At 40.3% G+C, this 15,168-nt stretch overlaps 1 protein-coding gene across 3 annotated transcripts in view; it reads left to right on the forward strand.

The window, feature by feature from the left end:
* The window catches only part of LOC126187502 (myosin-IIIb-like), a 267,897-nt gene that overhangs the window by 224,108 nt on the left and 28,621 nt on the right, over positions 1–15,168 (forward strand). For all 3 annotated transcript variants that reach the window (XM_049928617.1, XM_049928620.1, XM_049928619.1), the window contains 3 exons: positions 1,069–1,282; positions 1,978–2,112; positions 13,938–14,047. In XM_049928617.1, coding sequence (XP_049784574.1) covers positions 1,069–1,282; positions 1,978–2,112; positions 13,938–14,047 — 459 coding nt within the window. The remainder of the gene's footprint in view (positions 1–1,068; positions 1,283–1,977; positions 2,113–13,937; positions 14,048–15,168) is intronic.

Raw genomic sequence — 15,168 nt, forward strand, 5'->3', positions numbered from 1 at the left:
ACAATGGAGAAGGCACAATGAGCCGGAGCATTGTCATGGTGTAGCACTCAACTCCTGTAATTACCTTATTTAACAAATCTGGGTCATTTTTAGTCCAATTAATCAGTTCTTGACACACTTCAAGTCAGTATTGTCTCTGGTCACTTGACAACATGTTTGGAATGAATTTTATGGACACTCGATGCATGTTCAGATCTTCACTCAAAATTGACTGAACTGCATTGAAACTTACAATTAAGGAGATGGCTGATGAACTTAATTTAAGTCTATGATCAGAGTGCACTAAGTCGCCAACTTTCACAACATTTTCATTCATTTCTGAGGTGGAAGGACAGCCAGACTGTATCTTCAAATGATACACAGCCATTTTTAAATCTGTTGAACCAGACAAAAACATTTGACTGGCTCATACAGTTGTCTCCAAAAGCTGTTTTTAATAGTTCGTAAGTCTCATAAGCTGATTTCCCGGTTTTAAAATAAAATTTCACACAAACTCATTAATCCCGTTTTTACGTCCACTTTCAAGCAGACAGAATCTGGCAACAGGTCCTAACAGACCCACACTCAACCAACTGCCACAATGAACTGAATAAAGGAAATGAAGTTTCCTGACAGAGGGCATTCAAGAACAAGGCAATGACTCGCTCCCCACTCTCTGTGTACCTGCCCTCCCTCCCAACCAGTAAGCAGTAGCAGATCCATTCTTAAAACTTTCCAATCACATCTCATATAATGTTCTTCATGCTGGTTTGAGGTTTATTATGTGCTATCAACATGGTCAGAGCTGTGACTTTTGAGATGTTAGCTACTTATCAAATGCCATATACATATATCATGTAGCAGTAATTATGTGGGTAAGTATCCACTTGATCTTATGCTGTGAAATGTACCATTATAAAAGTCCATTCACCACGTCTATAAAGAAGTAGTGCAACATTATTTGCACCATATCAGTCTGCTCTCATCCTTTGTTTTTAATATCGTGCTTGTATATGCAACATTTGTGCACTTTCCTGTAACCACAATATTTTCAAATGCCTCTGACTTTTAAACTTTTCTTTAACACAGGTACGTAAAATTGTACTTGTTCAAGCTTGTGTTCGGAGATGGCTTGCAAAGGTAAAGTACCAACGAGAGAAATGGCAGTTGGCAGTGAGTGTAGTCACTCTTCAGCGGTTTGTAAGAGGCTGGATTACAAGGCGCAGATTTATAGAGCAACAAAAGCAAGCTGAACTAAGGAGGCAACAAGATGCTGCTGCAGCAGCGGCTCGAGTAAAGAAGGGTAAGCCTTATGCTCTCAGAAATCTTATTCCTGTTGTTATAGGATATTATAGTATCATAGTGTGGTGATCGGGAGGTTTCCCAATGTGACGAATAGTTACACATGTCACATCTGATAACTTTAATCATTATAATTGTATCAACAGCTTTAGTTGCCTTATAGAAATAGAAGCACTGACTATTTCAGTATAATTAAAGATTATGCATATCAAGATGATATGTTCAATTGGTTGTCAGTGAGATATGATGGAAAGAGGCAGTTGGAACTTAGATTTCACCAATAATGAGGGTTATTGCCCCCTTCTCTATTTGGTGTCATTGTTTAAACACTCCACTGCCTGCAATAAGGTTTGGTCAGGCATGTGGAAACAAGTCACAATGCGTACCATTCAAATACTTGTTGACCATTTTACACTTGTGGAAGAAACTAATGTAATATAAAAATAATTTTCAGATTTCTCCAATGTTATAAAATATTTCATTCAGTTCATACATGTGTTGTGGAGCTTTTACTCCACATTAGTCAGTGTCAGTGTCTGCTACCCATAAACTTGCTAAGCATTGCAAGGAAATGTGATGAGCACAATGCACTCTGTTTTGTTTCACACTTGCAGATGTTGTAGATATAAGCATAACAGTAAACAGTTGTTGACAGTTGATGAATGTCACACATTTATAAGTAAAAACTTTTTTTAGGCTCACCAACTGGAGGGTGGTTCAAGGCTAAACTACTTCGCCGTATGTCATCACAGCAAATGATAGGTGATAAAGGAAATGAAAGTCCCAAAAAGGAACTGGATGAAGAATCGGCTGCTGTAGTAATTCAGAGTCGTAAGTAGTGCATCATACACCTCAACATTTAAGTTTGTTTTCTGCTGGAGACACAATCATTACATTTTACACTCCTTAGTGCCTTTTTCTCCACGGTGCTGATTTTCGTAGCTGAAAACTTTTAGGATGCACTTGACTTAGAGGCTTCACCACTGCCTTCTATATGGTGGGTTGTTGATCATTTTGAAGGTTACATAAGGACACACTTTTAAAATACTCATCTTTAAAATGATAGCGGCCCCTTAAATTTTGTTTTGGAAAATAACAAAAGATATGTGCAATATTGGTTCTAAATGGGAAAAAAAATCACAAAACTAATACTGCAGTGAAATGTTGACTGTTTTTACGAATTTTGTTTTAAGTAATTTCTGAAAAGAATCATAAAGATGACATTGTATCTATATTTTCTTAATGTTGCCAGCCTTCACTAATACTAAAAGAGAGAAACGAAGATTAGGATTTAATGTCCCAATAAGAGTCATATCATCTGAGAGGATTACAACCTTGGAGATGGGAAGGACGATAAAAGAAATTAGCAATGTCCTTATAAAGGAAACCATCTAATTTTTTGCCTTTACGTGATTTAGGGTAATTACTTTTTGTAAATCAACTATCACAGGTAAACTTCACAATACATAGCGAATGCAATTATGACAACTGTCTGTTCACTTCTGAGAGTGCACTAAATGACATTCCCAGTCTAAGTCACCCCTGGAAGATTATCTATAATCAAGTGGGCAAGAGCTGCTCTTCTCTCTTCCAAATAGGTTTCTGTCTGTTATCATCCAGTCATTGATGAATTGTACGTGGCCGGCATTTGGCTGATGCGAAGTCAGTATCTTCATCCTCAGTGCCGCCTATGGTGCTGGTAAAACTCACACAAGTGGCAAAACTATGACACTAGCACTAGCTCGCACCTTTGCGCCTGTGGTGTTTTTGGCCTGACTGTGTTTTGTTCGGATGACATCCTCCACCCCTAACTGCTGCACCATCATCACATATGGCCAAGCACCATACCAATGGTAAGGGAGAGGTGTGGGTGTTGGAGCCAGTGTTGAAGTGGCAACCACTGCTGTAGCTGATGCTGAGTCTTGAGACTGCGAAGGAACATTGGCTAAAAAATGATGCAGAGGGTGTATCCCAGCACTCATCAGCAGGGAATCTTCTTGATGGTGTGAATCTGCAACGGCATCTCTTTGACTGGAGGCCCCATGGTAGGCCTCGGCATGGGGTTGGCCCAGTGGAGGGGGCATGGCAGGTGCTGCCAAATGTCCACTAGTGGATAGATATGGCATTGGATTGATGTCCAGAAGTCCGGAAACAGCATCTTGTGACCCCACTCTGAGAGATGGCGCTCGGGTTGCGTCGACCAGGAACCTGTGAACATACAGGAACCTGTGAACATACAGGAACCTGTGAACATACAGGAACCTGTGAACATACAGGAACCTGTGAACATACAGGAACCTGTGAACATAAGAGAAGTGGCAGAACTCTGCAAGTGACAAGGGCAAATTTGATTTAGGTGCCACTTCTGCAATCCATCAGAACCTCGAATCTGAAACATATGTGAACCAATTGAATTAGTAATGATGCCATGCTGCCATGACTTCTTTCTGCCATAGATTCTGTAAAATACAGGTTGGCTAATCTGGTACGTTGGCTAACTGGAGTCTTTAGGTCCCAACCGCAAGGGGGTATCGAGCAAATGCAAGAGTGTATGGTGGCATCGCCCATTTAGCCATTAGGCAGGTGAATGGTTGTTTCAGGACCGGGAGTGATAAGTGGACAAGAAGTGAAGCAAGGCTTGTTTGCTTGGATGATGCAAGCAAAGTTTGCCCATCTGCTGTTTGAATGTGCGAACAAAACATTCAGCCTCACCATTTGATTGTGGGTGAAATGGTGCTGAGGTGAGATGGCATATGCCATTTAGAAATCTTCAGTTTCGGCAGAGACAAATTGAGCTCTGTTGTCCATGACAAAAAATTCTGTCTGACCTTTGATGCAGAATATGGACTGAAGTGCTTGAAAATTGGCGCAAGATGTTGTCGATGACATGGGAACAACAAAGGGGAATTTGCTATGTGTGTCATCAGCTACTTGTATTAATCAGCATGTGTTCCAATAAAGGCCGGTAATGAAGGTAAGCATCACAAAGGACAATTTTTGAAAAAAAGCGACCTGCGCATAAGTGATCCACGAGTTTGTCAGGGTGAGCAATGTCTGAGGGTTGACAGTGACTTTGAAATTATCACAAATCCTAATTTTTATTGATGGTTTGTGGACATAAACTACTGGGGAAGATCGCTGACTTGCAGAGATAGGTGCAATTATGCCATTTTCTTGCCAGTGAGCCAGTTCTTTTGCAACCTGTTTATGAAGGACAATAGACACTGCACATGCTTTGAAAAGGCACGGCATAATGTGCGCTACAAAGTTATTGGCTTTACCTAGTCCGGCATCAAACAATTCTTGAAATTCATCACAGAGCTTAGCAACAGTGTCACTTGAATTGAAATGAGACATAGGTAGCACATTGGCCACAATGTTTAGTCGAACAAATTGAGACCAAAAATATTAACGCCCTGTCTACTTCATTGCACTTGAAAGGTAAGTGCAGAGTCTGATGTGTGGCCACAATGTTAAGTGTTTCTATCATTGGAATGTTATGGCCATTGTTTAATGCACTGACTAATATCTCAAAGTATACGTCTTCAGGCTGTGATTTAGGGAAGAGTTTTGTAAGAGTCTGATACACTGATACACCAACAATGGAAAGGCCTGCATCACAGTACCTGATGTTTGGTGGGCTGCTAGGTGGGCTCTGAATTGTGCAATATACTCCGTCTAGTCTTCCGCATTTTTGTCAAAGGTGTGATATGGTGGCAGTACCTGTGGCACAGAAGCTGCAGGTGTGGTTGCCAACGTGCTGCTTACAGTTTAAGCTGCCGATTGATGTGTGACTAATTGTCATGATTTCAGTCAGCTTCTGAAGCAACTGCATCTGAAATCGAAAGTACATAATAAGATCCTGCAGCGATTGTACAACCACACCCTGACTAAGCAACGATTCGGTAGGAACAGATACAATTGGCTGATTCTGTAGATTTGGGGCCACAGTTGGTGCAGGCATAGGTGATAGTTACGTCGTGGGATAATGATTTATAAATTGTGGTTGGGTAGTGGGTGGGGTTGACACCATAACTAATTAGACAACACCAGTGACTCGAAAGCAAAAGCTGTGATGTATATGACATACTCCTACAACTAGAACAAAAAATGTCAGAAATGTGCAGTGTTGGATTAGGAGAAACAAGGCAAATAAGAATGCTTTAAACTCTAAGAAAAATGATGCCAGCCATTGTCGCCGCTGCTTCTGGCTTGGTAAGCCAGTTTTGTAAAGGACTCATTGCTAATGCTGCAGAGGCTGAGTTGCCACTGTTGTTACGGTAGGCCAAATCTCAGAGTTTGTGAAATGGCTTCTGGTACAGTAGGCCACAAAGACAATTTCCCCTTGCCACTATTACACAACTTTGCCCCTGGGTCAGGTAACAGGATAAGAGAATGAAGATTCTCCAACAAATTACTAACAAAGTCACACAAATGAGTCGAAAGGTTTACTTGTCTTTGTGACTAGTTCAATATTGAAGTCTGCAGCACTGCTTGCAATACAATACAAAAAGGCTCTCAGTGGCTAAGTGCTAGTAGTCATAGGTAAACTTCACAGTACACAGCAAATGCAGTTAAGACAACGGTCTGTTCACTTCTAAGATGCACTAAATGACATTCCCTGTCTGAGTCAGCCCTGGATGATGATATATAAACAAGTGAGTGAGAGCTGCTCTTTTATCTTCAGAGTAGGCTCCTTTCTGTTGTCGGCTGGTCCCTGGCGAATTGTACTTGGTCAGCAACTCACTGAGGCGAAGTCGATATCATCAACCTCAGCGCCCCTGGTGGCACTAGTGGAACTCACACAAATGGCAAGTCTCTATGGCACTGGCACCAGATCACATCTTTGCACCTGTGGTGTTTCTGCCCTGGCTGTGTCTTGTTCAGTTGACACAGCATTACTGAAAAGCTAAATCTATATCATCATTCGAAGATTGTATTCCAGCTCATACTGAATGCAAGTTCATTGTATTAATCACTGCACCACTTCAGCTGGTTGCAGTATGCAATTAACAGGGATCACTGTAAGCATCTATGCTGCTCCTGCATATTTTATAATGTGGTCAACCCTCCTTCCAATTAGTGTCATCTGGATCTCTTTCTTTCTCTTGGAACCGCAAAGAACTTAGTGGGTCCATAGACCATCCATTAGCTGGCCCACATGTCCCACCGACCTTCATTTAATTTTCGTTCCTGTCATGATTGCGCCTCCTATTCCAAACTATTCCCTGATTTGTATTTCTGTTTCCCATCTCTCCCAGTAACTTCCAACGAACAGCTCTCCATTGTCACTGAGTAATCCCCAGTTTTGTTTGGTTTTCAAATTAAAAGTTTCTGGTAACAATACCCTCAGATTGTAAACTTTCCATTTCAGACACAAAAATCATATTTAATTTACCAAAAGGAATCCAGGCCATACTCATTCTTCTGTTCCTTTCTTTGCTGCCTGTCTAGTTGTGTCTCCAACCACCCCCACTCTTTCCAACTAGTTTTATTACTTCAGTGTTAAATTTACTATTTCATTTCCAATCTGTTGATTAGTGCAATTAAGTCTGTCTAAAACTGATTTTCAGTCATATTTTGAAAATTGCTCTATTAAGTTCTTTTGTTCATTGTTGAAGTTTATCTGCATAGAGGCAAATGTTAAAATATAGTTTTAAGATTGTTACATAAACATGTATATGTTTCTTTTTTGCAGTTCAGGGATTAGAATACAATCATCTGGGGACTGATAAGAATAGTTTCAGTGAAATGGGTTCTCTTTGCATGGCTCCTGTTCCAGTTGTGAATTTCCCACCTTCTGAAAAATTCCTATGGAAACTTTAACACTGAAATGCATATTCTTCACTGTACTAACATAGCGTGAATCAATGCCTTATTTCATAAGGTCTTGTTAGTATAAATTAGTTGAAACAGAGTGAAAAGTGTTTTTAGTATTTATGAATCCCAAATAAAGTGGTAATTCATTCTCATTGCTCCATTCTGCAATTTTGTCCGTAACTTGCAAAAGGTACATTTTGTTTCTACTTCTGAAAATAGCCATGATTGATTAAACACATTTTTCTAAGTACTTTGTGATACTTCTAGCGAATATCTTGTACATTACATAGATAACATTGGTAGGTCAGTAGTTATTTTATGTTGTTTCCATCTCCTTTCTTGTGAAATTGGAAAAACTATGACATTGTTCCAGTTTTAGGGAATTGTCTCTAAAGATTCTGCAACTAATCTGAACATATGATCAAAACCTACGTTGTCACCAGCAGAGTACTGAACAAGTACCAAGAATGTAAATCATAGTCTGAATAACAACTAGGCATGGTACAGCTAAGTGCATAAGGCATACAATACTAGACTTGGGCCACTCCCACTAGCTAGATCCAGGCTGCTATTGGAGGAGATTGTGTGACCTTTTGGTGGCACATCTAGTGGCATCTGAATGAGTCTAGCCCAAGTGCCTTCGCTCCACTGCCGCTAGCATCCATTGGCAGGGATATTAAATACCCTCCCCCCGAATCAGCACATAGGACTAAAAAATCACCCAGCCAGTACCGGTCACAGCAAGAGTGGGAGGTAGTAGGGGCATTACTTGCCACCATCAGATTGAGGACCATCAGCTCAAGGTCAATCCCAACAGAAGGCCGGGAGGGGGGGGGGGGGGGGGCTGCAGCTTTGAGACAGGGGACAGTAAGGATGGGAGTGTTGATTCCAGTGGCGATCATGGCCAGAGCTGGTTACAGTTGCAGAGGAAGCAAACTCTCCCGGAATTGATGTCAAACAGCTGACGGCACCTCAGGGCAATGGCGACCCCTTAGATCCACCCTGGATACTGGCTGAATGTGTGAGCCCAGACACAGATGACCCGTGTTTAGGCAGGTCAGTATTCAAGATAGCCATGCTGCACGGGACACAGGATGTCTAATAGGGTGTGATGCCAGCACCTGTTTTGAATTTCAGCAGTACTAACCCCGTTGATTGTAATGGACCAGTTTATTGTAAGGAAGCTGTGCAAAGCATCCTCAGTCAACAATGTGTACAAGGCTTTCCATATCTGAGTGCTGAATGTACAGACCCCCATTAAACCTTCACAATTTAAGTGGAGTGGAAAGAGGCGGTGGTCAGATGGTTGCTGGTGTTCAGGGTCAGAAAACCTCGAACTGAGTCAATGTTAATTAGGGCCCGTTGTCTGACACCAAGGTACATGGTGCCCCATCAATGGCAAAAATCCTCTCAGGGGCACAGATAGTGGAAAAGGAGGTAGGGAATGACATGCATGACACATATGGGAAATTGGAAAGGGCAACCACCACAAGCAGCCACATAGCCTCCTGAGAAGACACAGCAAAATCAAAGTGAACCCTCTCCCACAAATGGCCAGAGCAAGCAGACTTTAAAAAATGACGTGCTGCTGACCTAGTGGCTTCATCCCTCAGTGTGACGCATAAAGGAGATGAAATATGTGGAATTGCAGGGGAATGGAATGACGACTGTTCGGTTGCAGCCGTCTGTGGCCAATATCAAGACACCTTGGTAATTCAATGTGAAATAAGTACAGAAAACTGAGTCAGCTTATCGGGGAACATGCTCTGGCCATGCCCTCTGGACCACCGACAAAACTTTGTACAGGATTGGTCATGGGATGCCAGCATGGCAAGCTTGTGCACTGTCAGTGGGAGTTCATCAGAGTGGTTTGCAACAGTAGATCCAGTACAAAACAAACAGTTTCAACACAGCTGAACTCCATATAAGGGCCAAGGTGTAGGTGGGCCAGGGCATCTGCATTGGTGTATTGGCCAATGCAGTGAAAATGGATCTCATAATGATACCTGCTTAAAAAAGCAAAAGACCAGCACAACACATGCTACACCATCATATCCAGGAGCTTAGTCCAATGCCTGAACAAAGAAATCAAAGGTTTTTGGTAGTCAGACAACAGGTGAAATTCGCTGTCATACAAACATAAATGAAATTTTTTGACAAAATAAATAACTGCTTGAACATTTTACTTAATTTGGGGATAGTTGAGGTGCATGGAGTTTAGTATTTTGGAGGCAAAGGCAAATGGACACTCTGAAACATCCAACAACTTGTGTGAAAAAAACACTACAATGGCATACTGGGATGCATACATTTCCAGCGTTAATGCAAGATCTGGTTTATGTAGCATCAGACATGGAGCTGCCTTAAGACCAACCTTAAGGTGCTGTAAACCCTGTTGACAGGCAGCTGACCACACAAATTTTATGATTTCATTTTGGAGCTGACTGAGAGGGAGTGCTATCTACCCAACTTGGAGACTGAATTTGTCATAGTATATGATTTCATGCAGAAATACCTGCAATGCTTAAGGTTAGCAGGGTCTGGCATGCTTATAATCACATTGACATTAATCACATGTGGGAGTGATACTCATGTGACTAAGACTGTGCACCAGGTATCGGACACTGGGAGCAAAGCAACTACACTTCTCCAATCAACAGTGTAAACCATATTCCTGGAGCTGCTTAAAGGAGGATTAGACTCTGTGGCAATGTTCTGCATGAGTCATCCATGTAACAATAAATATCTTCCAAATGCAAAGGTCATTCAGTAATTACAGAGACAAATTTATGTACAAAAAAACGGTATTTTTACAAAATGAGACTTTTCTACTTCTCAACTTAATCCCCACCAACGTTTATACACTTCTCCCAACAATGAACTGTTTTTACGTCTGATGCAAAGAAGTCTTTGTCTTGTTGTTTGAGCCAGTTTCCCTTAATGCTTTATTGTTCCCCTTTGTCTTTTGGACTCCAGTTCAAAATGTGAAGCCAACTTTTGTCACACATTATGATCATATTTAGAAAAGGGTCACCTTCCATTTCACAGTGCTCTTTCAAGTCTGTACACACTTTTGAGTTGTTTACTTACGTCGTTGCACTGACTCTTTTGGGATCCACCTTGCATTTGTTTTGATGTACTTCAGCTTGTTACTGATTACATTATGATTGCCCCAACACTTACTCTGATTACTATGTATTCAACTGTTACACATTGGTCTCCATGAATAATATTGTCAGTGCAGGTTTCAAATGGAGGAGTTAACACTTCACCTGGCTGCCTAGGATGCTGCTCACCGGTCACTGAGGTTCAACCATTTTTGAACAGCTCAGACCACTTTTAAAAATGTCTGTGGTGCACAAAACTATAACCATAATGTAAAATAATTCAAGAAAAGATTTTAACTAGTTTTTCACCTTCACACACAAAAAAAAAACAGATCACTGACCATTGTTCAACTAATGTGGAAAAATCAAGGGCACACACCATCATTAAATGCAATATTGAGGTTATAAACAAAACAGTTCTACTTGTCAGCTGTTCTCAACTCATCCTAGTGATGCCAACTTAGTTCTATAAGTACAAAACTACTACTACTAATTGTTTCATCTCTACATCAATTTGTTCCTTTAATTATTGAATGCCCCCTCATAATTTACACAGTACAGAATTCCCTGACTCGGGTCCTCCCAGCGAGGCAGTGAATTTAGATCAGTATTAACATGGACTTAAAATCACCAACATTATGTAATGACCTCTTTGTTTTTTGGTGATCACAGTAGGCATTGCCCATTGACTGGTGGAGACCATAGAGATAATGCTTTGGTGACTGAAGCTGTGCAATTGCTGCCTGAACAGCCTCTCAAAACATGAATGAAAGCAGGCGAACTTGTCAAAATATAGGCACCGCAGAAGGTTTCATGGAAGTATGGGCTATCAAGTTACAGGTACACCAGTGTTTTTTTCAAAAACCTCCTTATATGCGATGCACACACAGTCAAGATCAGAAAAAGGCACTGTGGTGTCCACTAAATTAACTTGGTCTTCTATTGTGAAACCCAAACTAGTAAAGGCATCTTAAGCTGAAAACATTAGTAGCAGTAGGGGAGCGCACTACTCAGGAGTTTGGTATGCATTCAGTGTTTTTGTACTTTGCCACCAGTGACAATTTGCCGAGGAGAGGAATGGGTCTATGGCAGTAAGGCAGGTCTCAGCAACAAAGCCAGTGCAGCAAAAGTGAACAGAGTCAGCAGTATGTTTCCTCATTAATTTAAGACTTAACAGCACCATTGTCCAACTGGAATCCCATGAACTGGCTGAGTAGCATCAAATCCAATGTGGGCTTGTAGGGTGCCAGAGAAACTTCCAGCTCCACAACCAGTTTATGGCAATATTGTCCCCATGCCACAGCTGAGTATGCAGTCAGCAGGCAGCTATATGATCATGATTGGTGCAGGCCACTGCACAAAGTAGTATCTGCTTCTGATATGCCCACTGACGCAACTCAGGACAAGACTGTAGTTTTGTCGATATGTGTGACTCATGATGTGATGCTAAGGACAGAGGATGTACTAAACTCACTTGGTTAACATTGCTAAAAACATCACCTGTCACTGAGAGGGAACAGAAAGAGATTTGTTAAGTCTCTTACATGTGTGTATTCCAGTGAGACTTAACAGACAAAGCAGAGCATGATGAGTCAGAATCTTAAGATTACTGCAGCTTATGATGGTGAGAAACAACCAGAGAAACTTGAATGTCATTTGTAAAAGCATGTGGAGCTGCCGTAGCAATCTCGAAAGATTTAGCAATTTTAAGCACTTGATCAAGACTCGGATTGGTCATGGCCAAATCTTAAGCTCTGACCTCTGTGTTTGGGGCCAGATGTACAATCACGTCATGAATAAATTACACCATATATGAAACCTTACACTTGTGGCACATAAAACCTGCACTTGCATGGGAGGCCCTGCAAGTTGGCCACCCAAGCTGCATACAGTTGTTCATGTCATTGATTAAACTGAAGCCAAGAAGCTAGAAGGTGCATCTGCTGACAGTAGTATTCCATTAAAGAGCACAGAGAACACTGAAAGACAATTCTCTAGCTTTTGAGAGGGCTGCAATTTCCACACCACTTCATATTAGTGGCGTCTAGAAGACGAAAGTAAATCACGTTGCTGCTGCTGCTGCTGCTGTGGCTGCTGAGATAATAGCTGCAAGAGAACAGGCTGATGCTCCTGAGGCACAAAATACTGCTGATGTAGCTTCTGATTTGTTTACAGAACCACAAACTGTTGCTGTTGCTGAAAACACGATATAGTAAGAACTTGTTACAAGTAAAGGATCTGAGCCTAATGTGAATGCAGGAGCCATGATCAAAATCAGCATTGTTGTGAGTGGAGTATTGAACACACACAAAAAGTATACAAAACATGGTCAAAGTCTGAACAGCAAGTATGTGAGCATGTATGGCACATGTGTGACCCGGGACATGACGAATTACCTAGATCCATGACCCTGCAGTGGTGCTCTCTAGTGGCACCTGAGTGAGTGTAACTGAAGTGCTTCTGGTCTGCAATCAGTAATGTCTGTTGGCAGGAATATTAAGGTCTGGCTCTGGTCATTCTGTAAATAATTTTGCAAGTTGCGTCTGTATTATTTTTACTTCTGATTACGTTGTTTCTATTTAGAAAAAAAGTCAGTTGTCTCCAGGCACCGTTTGTTTTCTTATTCCTCAAAAGGTTTTTTATACCTTCACATTTTTTCCTAAATTTTGTTAACTTGTATCATTAACTGCCTGTGTTTCTAACTCATCATTTGAACTATGCAAAAAACTTTATGTAAAAAAAATCTTCTATTGCTAGTACAGGTGTCACTCTGTCATTAGTTACTATGCTCTCTTAACTGATGAAGTGTATTGTCTACTGAACGCAAGTTTCTGTTTTGTTTTCTTCATACTGTTTTAATTTTAGTACTCTTAACAAATTCTCATTTCATTTCTGCTCAAAGATATTTTGAAATAGTTTTATTTAATTTGGCATATCTGTCATGTTTTCTTTATTGTTTGCTTGAAATGCACACCTGCTCTTTAATTGTTGCCTACTTGGTTTTAGATTTTTTCTTCTTTGCTGCCTTCATATCAGTGACAGTTTTGTTATATGATAAGTGCTTTAGTAAGTTATTGCCTCTTTTGTCTGTGTTCATATATTCTTCATTTTCTAAGATATTGAACTTGCTGTTTAATTTAATCTGGTATATTTCCATATTATTTTTGAACAAATGCTCATAAACATTATCTTATAAATGATGACCTTTTCTCCTGCCTTGTTACTGCACATGGCTGATTCCACAATGTCCATTTCACATGCTTGTTTAGTTTTATGTTGTGTTATTGCTTCAGTATTCATATAGTATGTATTACCCAGTTGGCAGCAGAAACTATGGCTTGCCAAAATAATCTGAGCCATCCTGTTTTTAAATAGGTAATGACAGTGGAAATGACATACTTGATAGTATATCATTGTCTACCCACCCCCTCCCCCCTTACAGAAAGTTTGTAATGTTGGGTACTCATTCTTCTTCCCCCCCCCCCCCCCTCCCCTCCCCCCTTTTACAAAAAGTTTGTAATGTCACCTTAGAAATGCCATGTGTATGAGCATTAGCTTTTAAATCCCCCACTCTTCAAGTTTAGTGTCACCAACATTTTTCCTCCATTTGTACTTTGTATCGTGTAAATATTACTTTCAACATTTATGCAGATGTTAAATTGGAACTAATGCTAACTTTATTTTAAAGTCTGACAATATGAAGTTTAATTGTATTTGTCTTCACTGAAGATTTCCGAGGCTACACAGTGAGACGACGGTGGGGTGCAGAAATTGAGGCAAGAGTGAGAAAGGTTCTGGAAACACACAATACAGCTCAGTCTGCTCAGGATGCCCTAGAGGTAAGTTTTCATTAATGAAACCAAGGTGAAAAAGCTCAGATAAATTAAGCATTGAGAGTGAAAGTACTGGTGTAGTGTGCACACATCCATAAATTAACTGATGGAATTTTATTTGAACTTTTGGAACCTCTGCAAAATCTCCAAATAAAGTAGATGTATGGTTTCAAGTTGATGACATTTAATATTTTCTATTTGGGTTATGTCTTCAATAGACAATCAGCATTGTGGCATTACAGGTATCATTGTGTATTCTGGTTGACAATATTTTGTCCCTTTGCTACTGATTTTTGTTTTCTCTTTTTTTCTCCTCCCTCCCTCAGCAGATATCTATTCACAACTTTATTAATTTTCCAGATACCATGATTTCATTGTATTTGTTTGCTACATACTGTATTCTCTGTGCACATATTTACAGAAGATATCTTCAGCGACTGATCATAACACTTAATTTTGATAACAATGACTGTTGGTGAAAGCCTTTGTGATACCTTCAGTGTACTGGGCAAGGGATTGTTTATCAATACATGTGTGCTATACACGGGTGGCTAGTGTATAGGAAATACCTTTTTAGTCCAATAGGGTTAAACCTATAAATTAGACAAATCGGAAATAATTGCTACAAAAGGTCTTATTGTTTTAGTGGCTTTATTTGTGGCCCAATATGACTATCCTGGGTTTTCCCCCTTGGCAGAGTTGTGGAAAAGTAGTTGGGGGGGGGGGGGGGGGGGGGCAAAAATGTACTCGAATAAGGGGTATTTTTCCGGTTTTGTGATTATATCTCGTAAATGACTCACAATATCGAAAATATAATGGAATTAAAAATTGTAGGGCATGAAATTCTGCATTGAATGAGACCATCCGCATATTTTTTGGACCACCTGTTTCCATACTAGTGCTCTTTAACCCAATTTTACATATTCATGAAAAATTTTCATTTTAACCTCTGTTTTTATGTAATATCGCTGAAACTAACCCATCTATCAATAAAGTGCTTCATACAAACGGTGTAGAGGAATAAATTCTGCATTTGATGAGACCAGAAGTGAAATGGACCACCCGTTTCTGTATGGCTACGTTTGTACTTTCATTGCTATGCATGTAAGGTACTTCACATTTACAAA

This window comes from Schistocerca cancellata, chromosome 5 (genome assembly GCF_023864275.1).
Source record: "Schistocerca cancellata isolate TAMUIC-IGC-003103 chromosome 5, iqSchCanc2.1, whole genome shotgun sequence".
NCBI classification, from domain to species: Eukaryota; Metazoa; Arthropoda; class Insecta; order Orthoptera; family Acrididae; genus Schistocerca; species Schistocerca cancellata.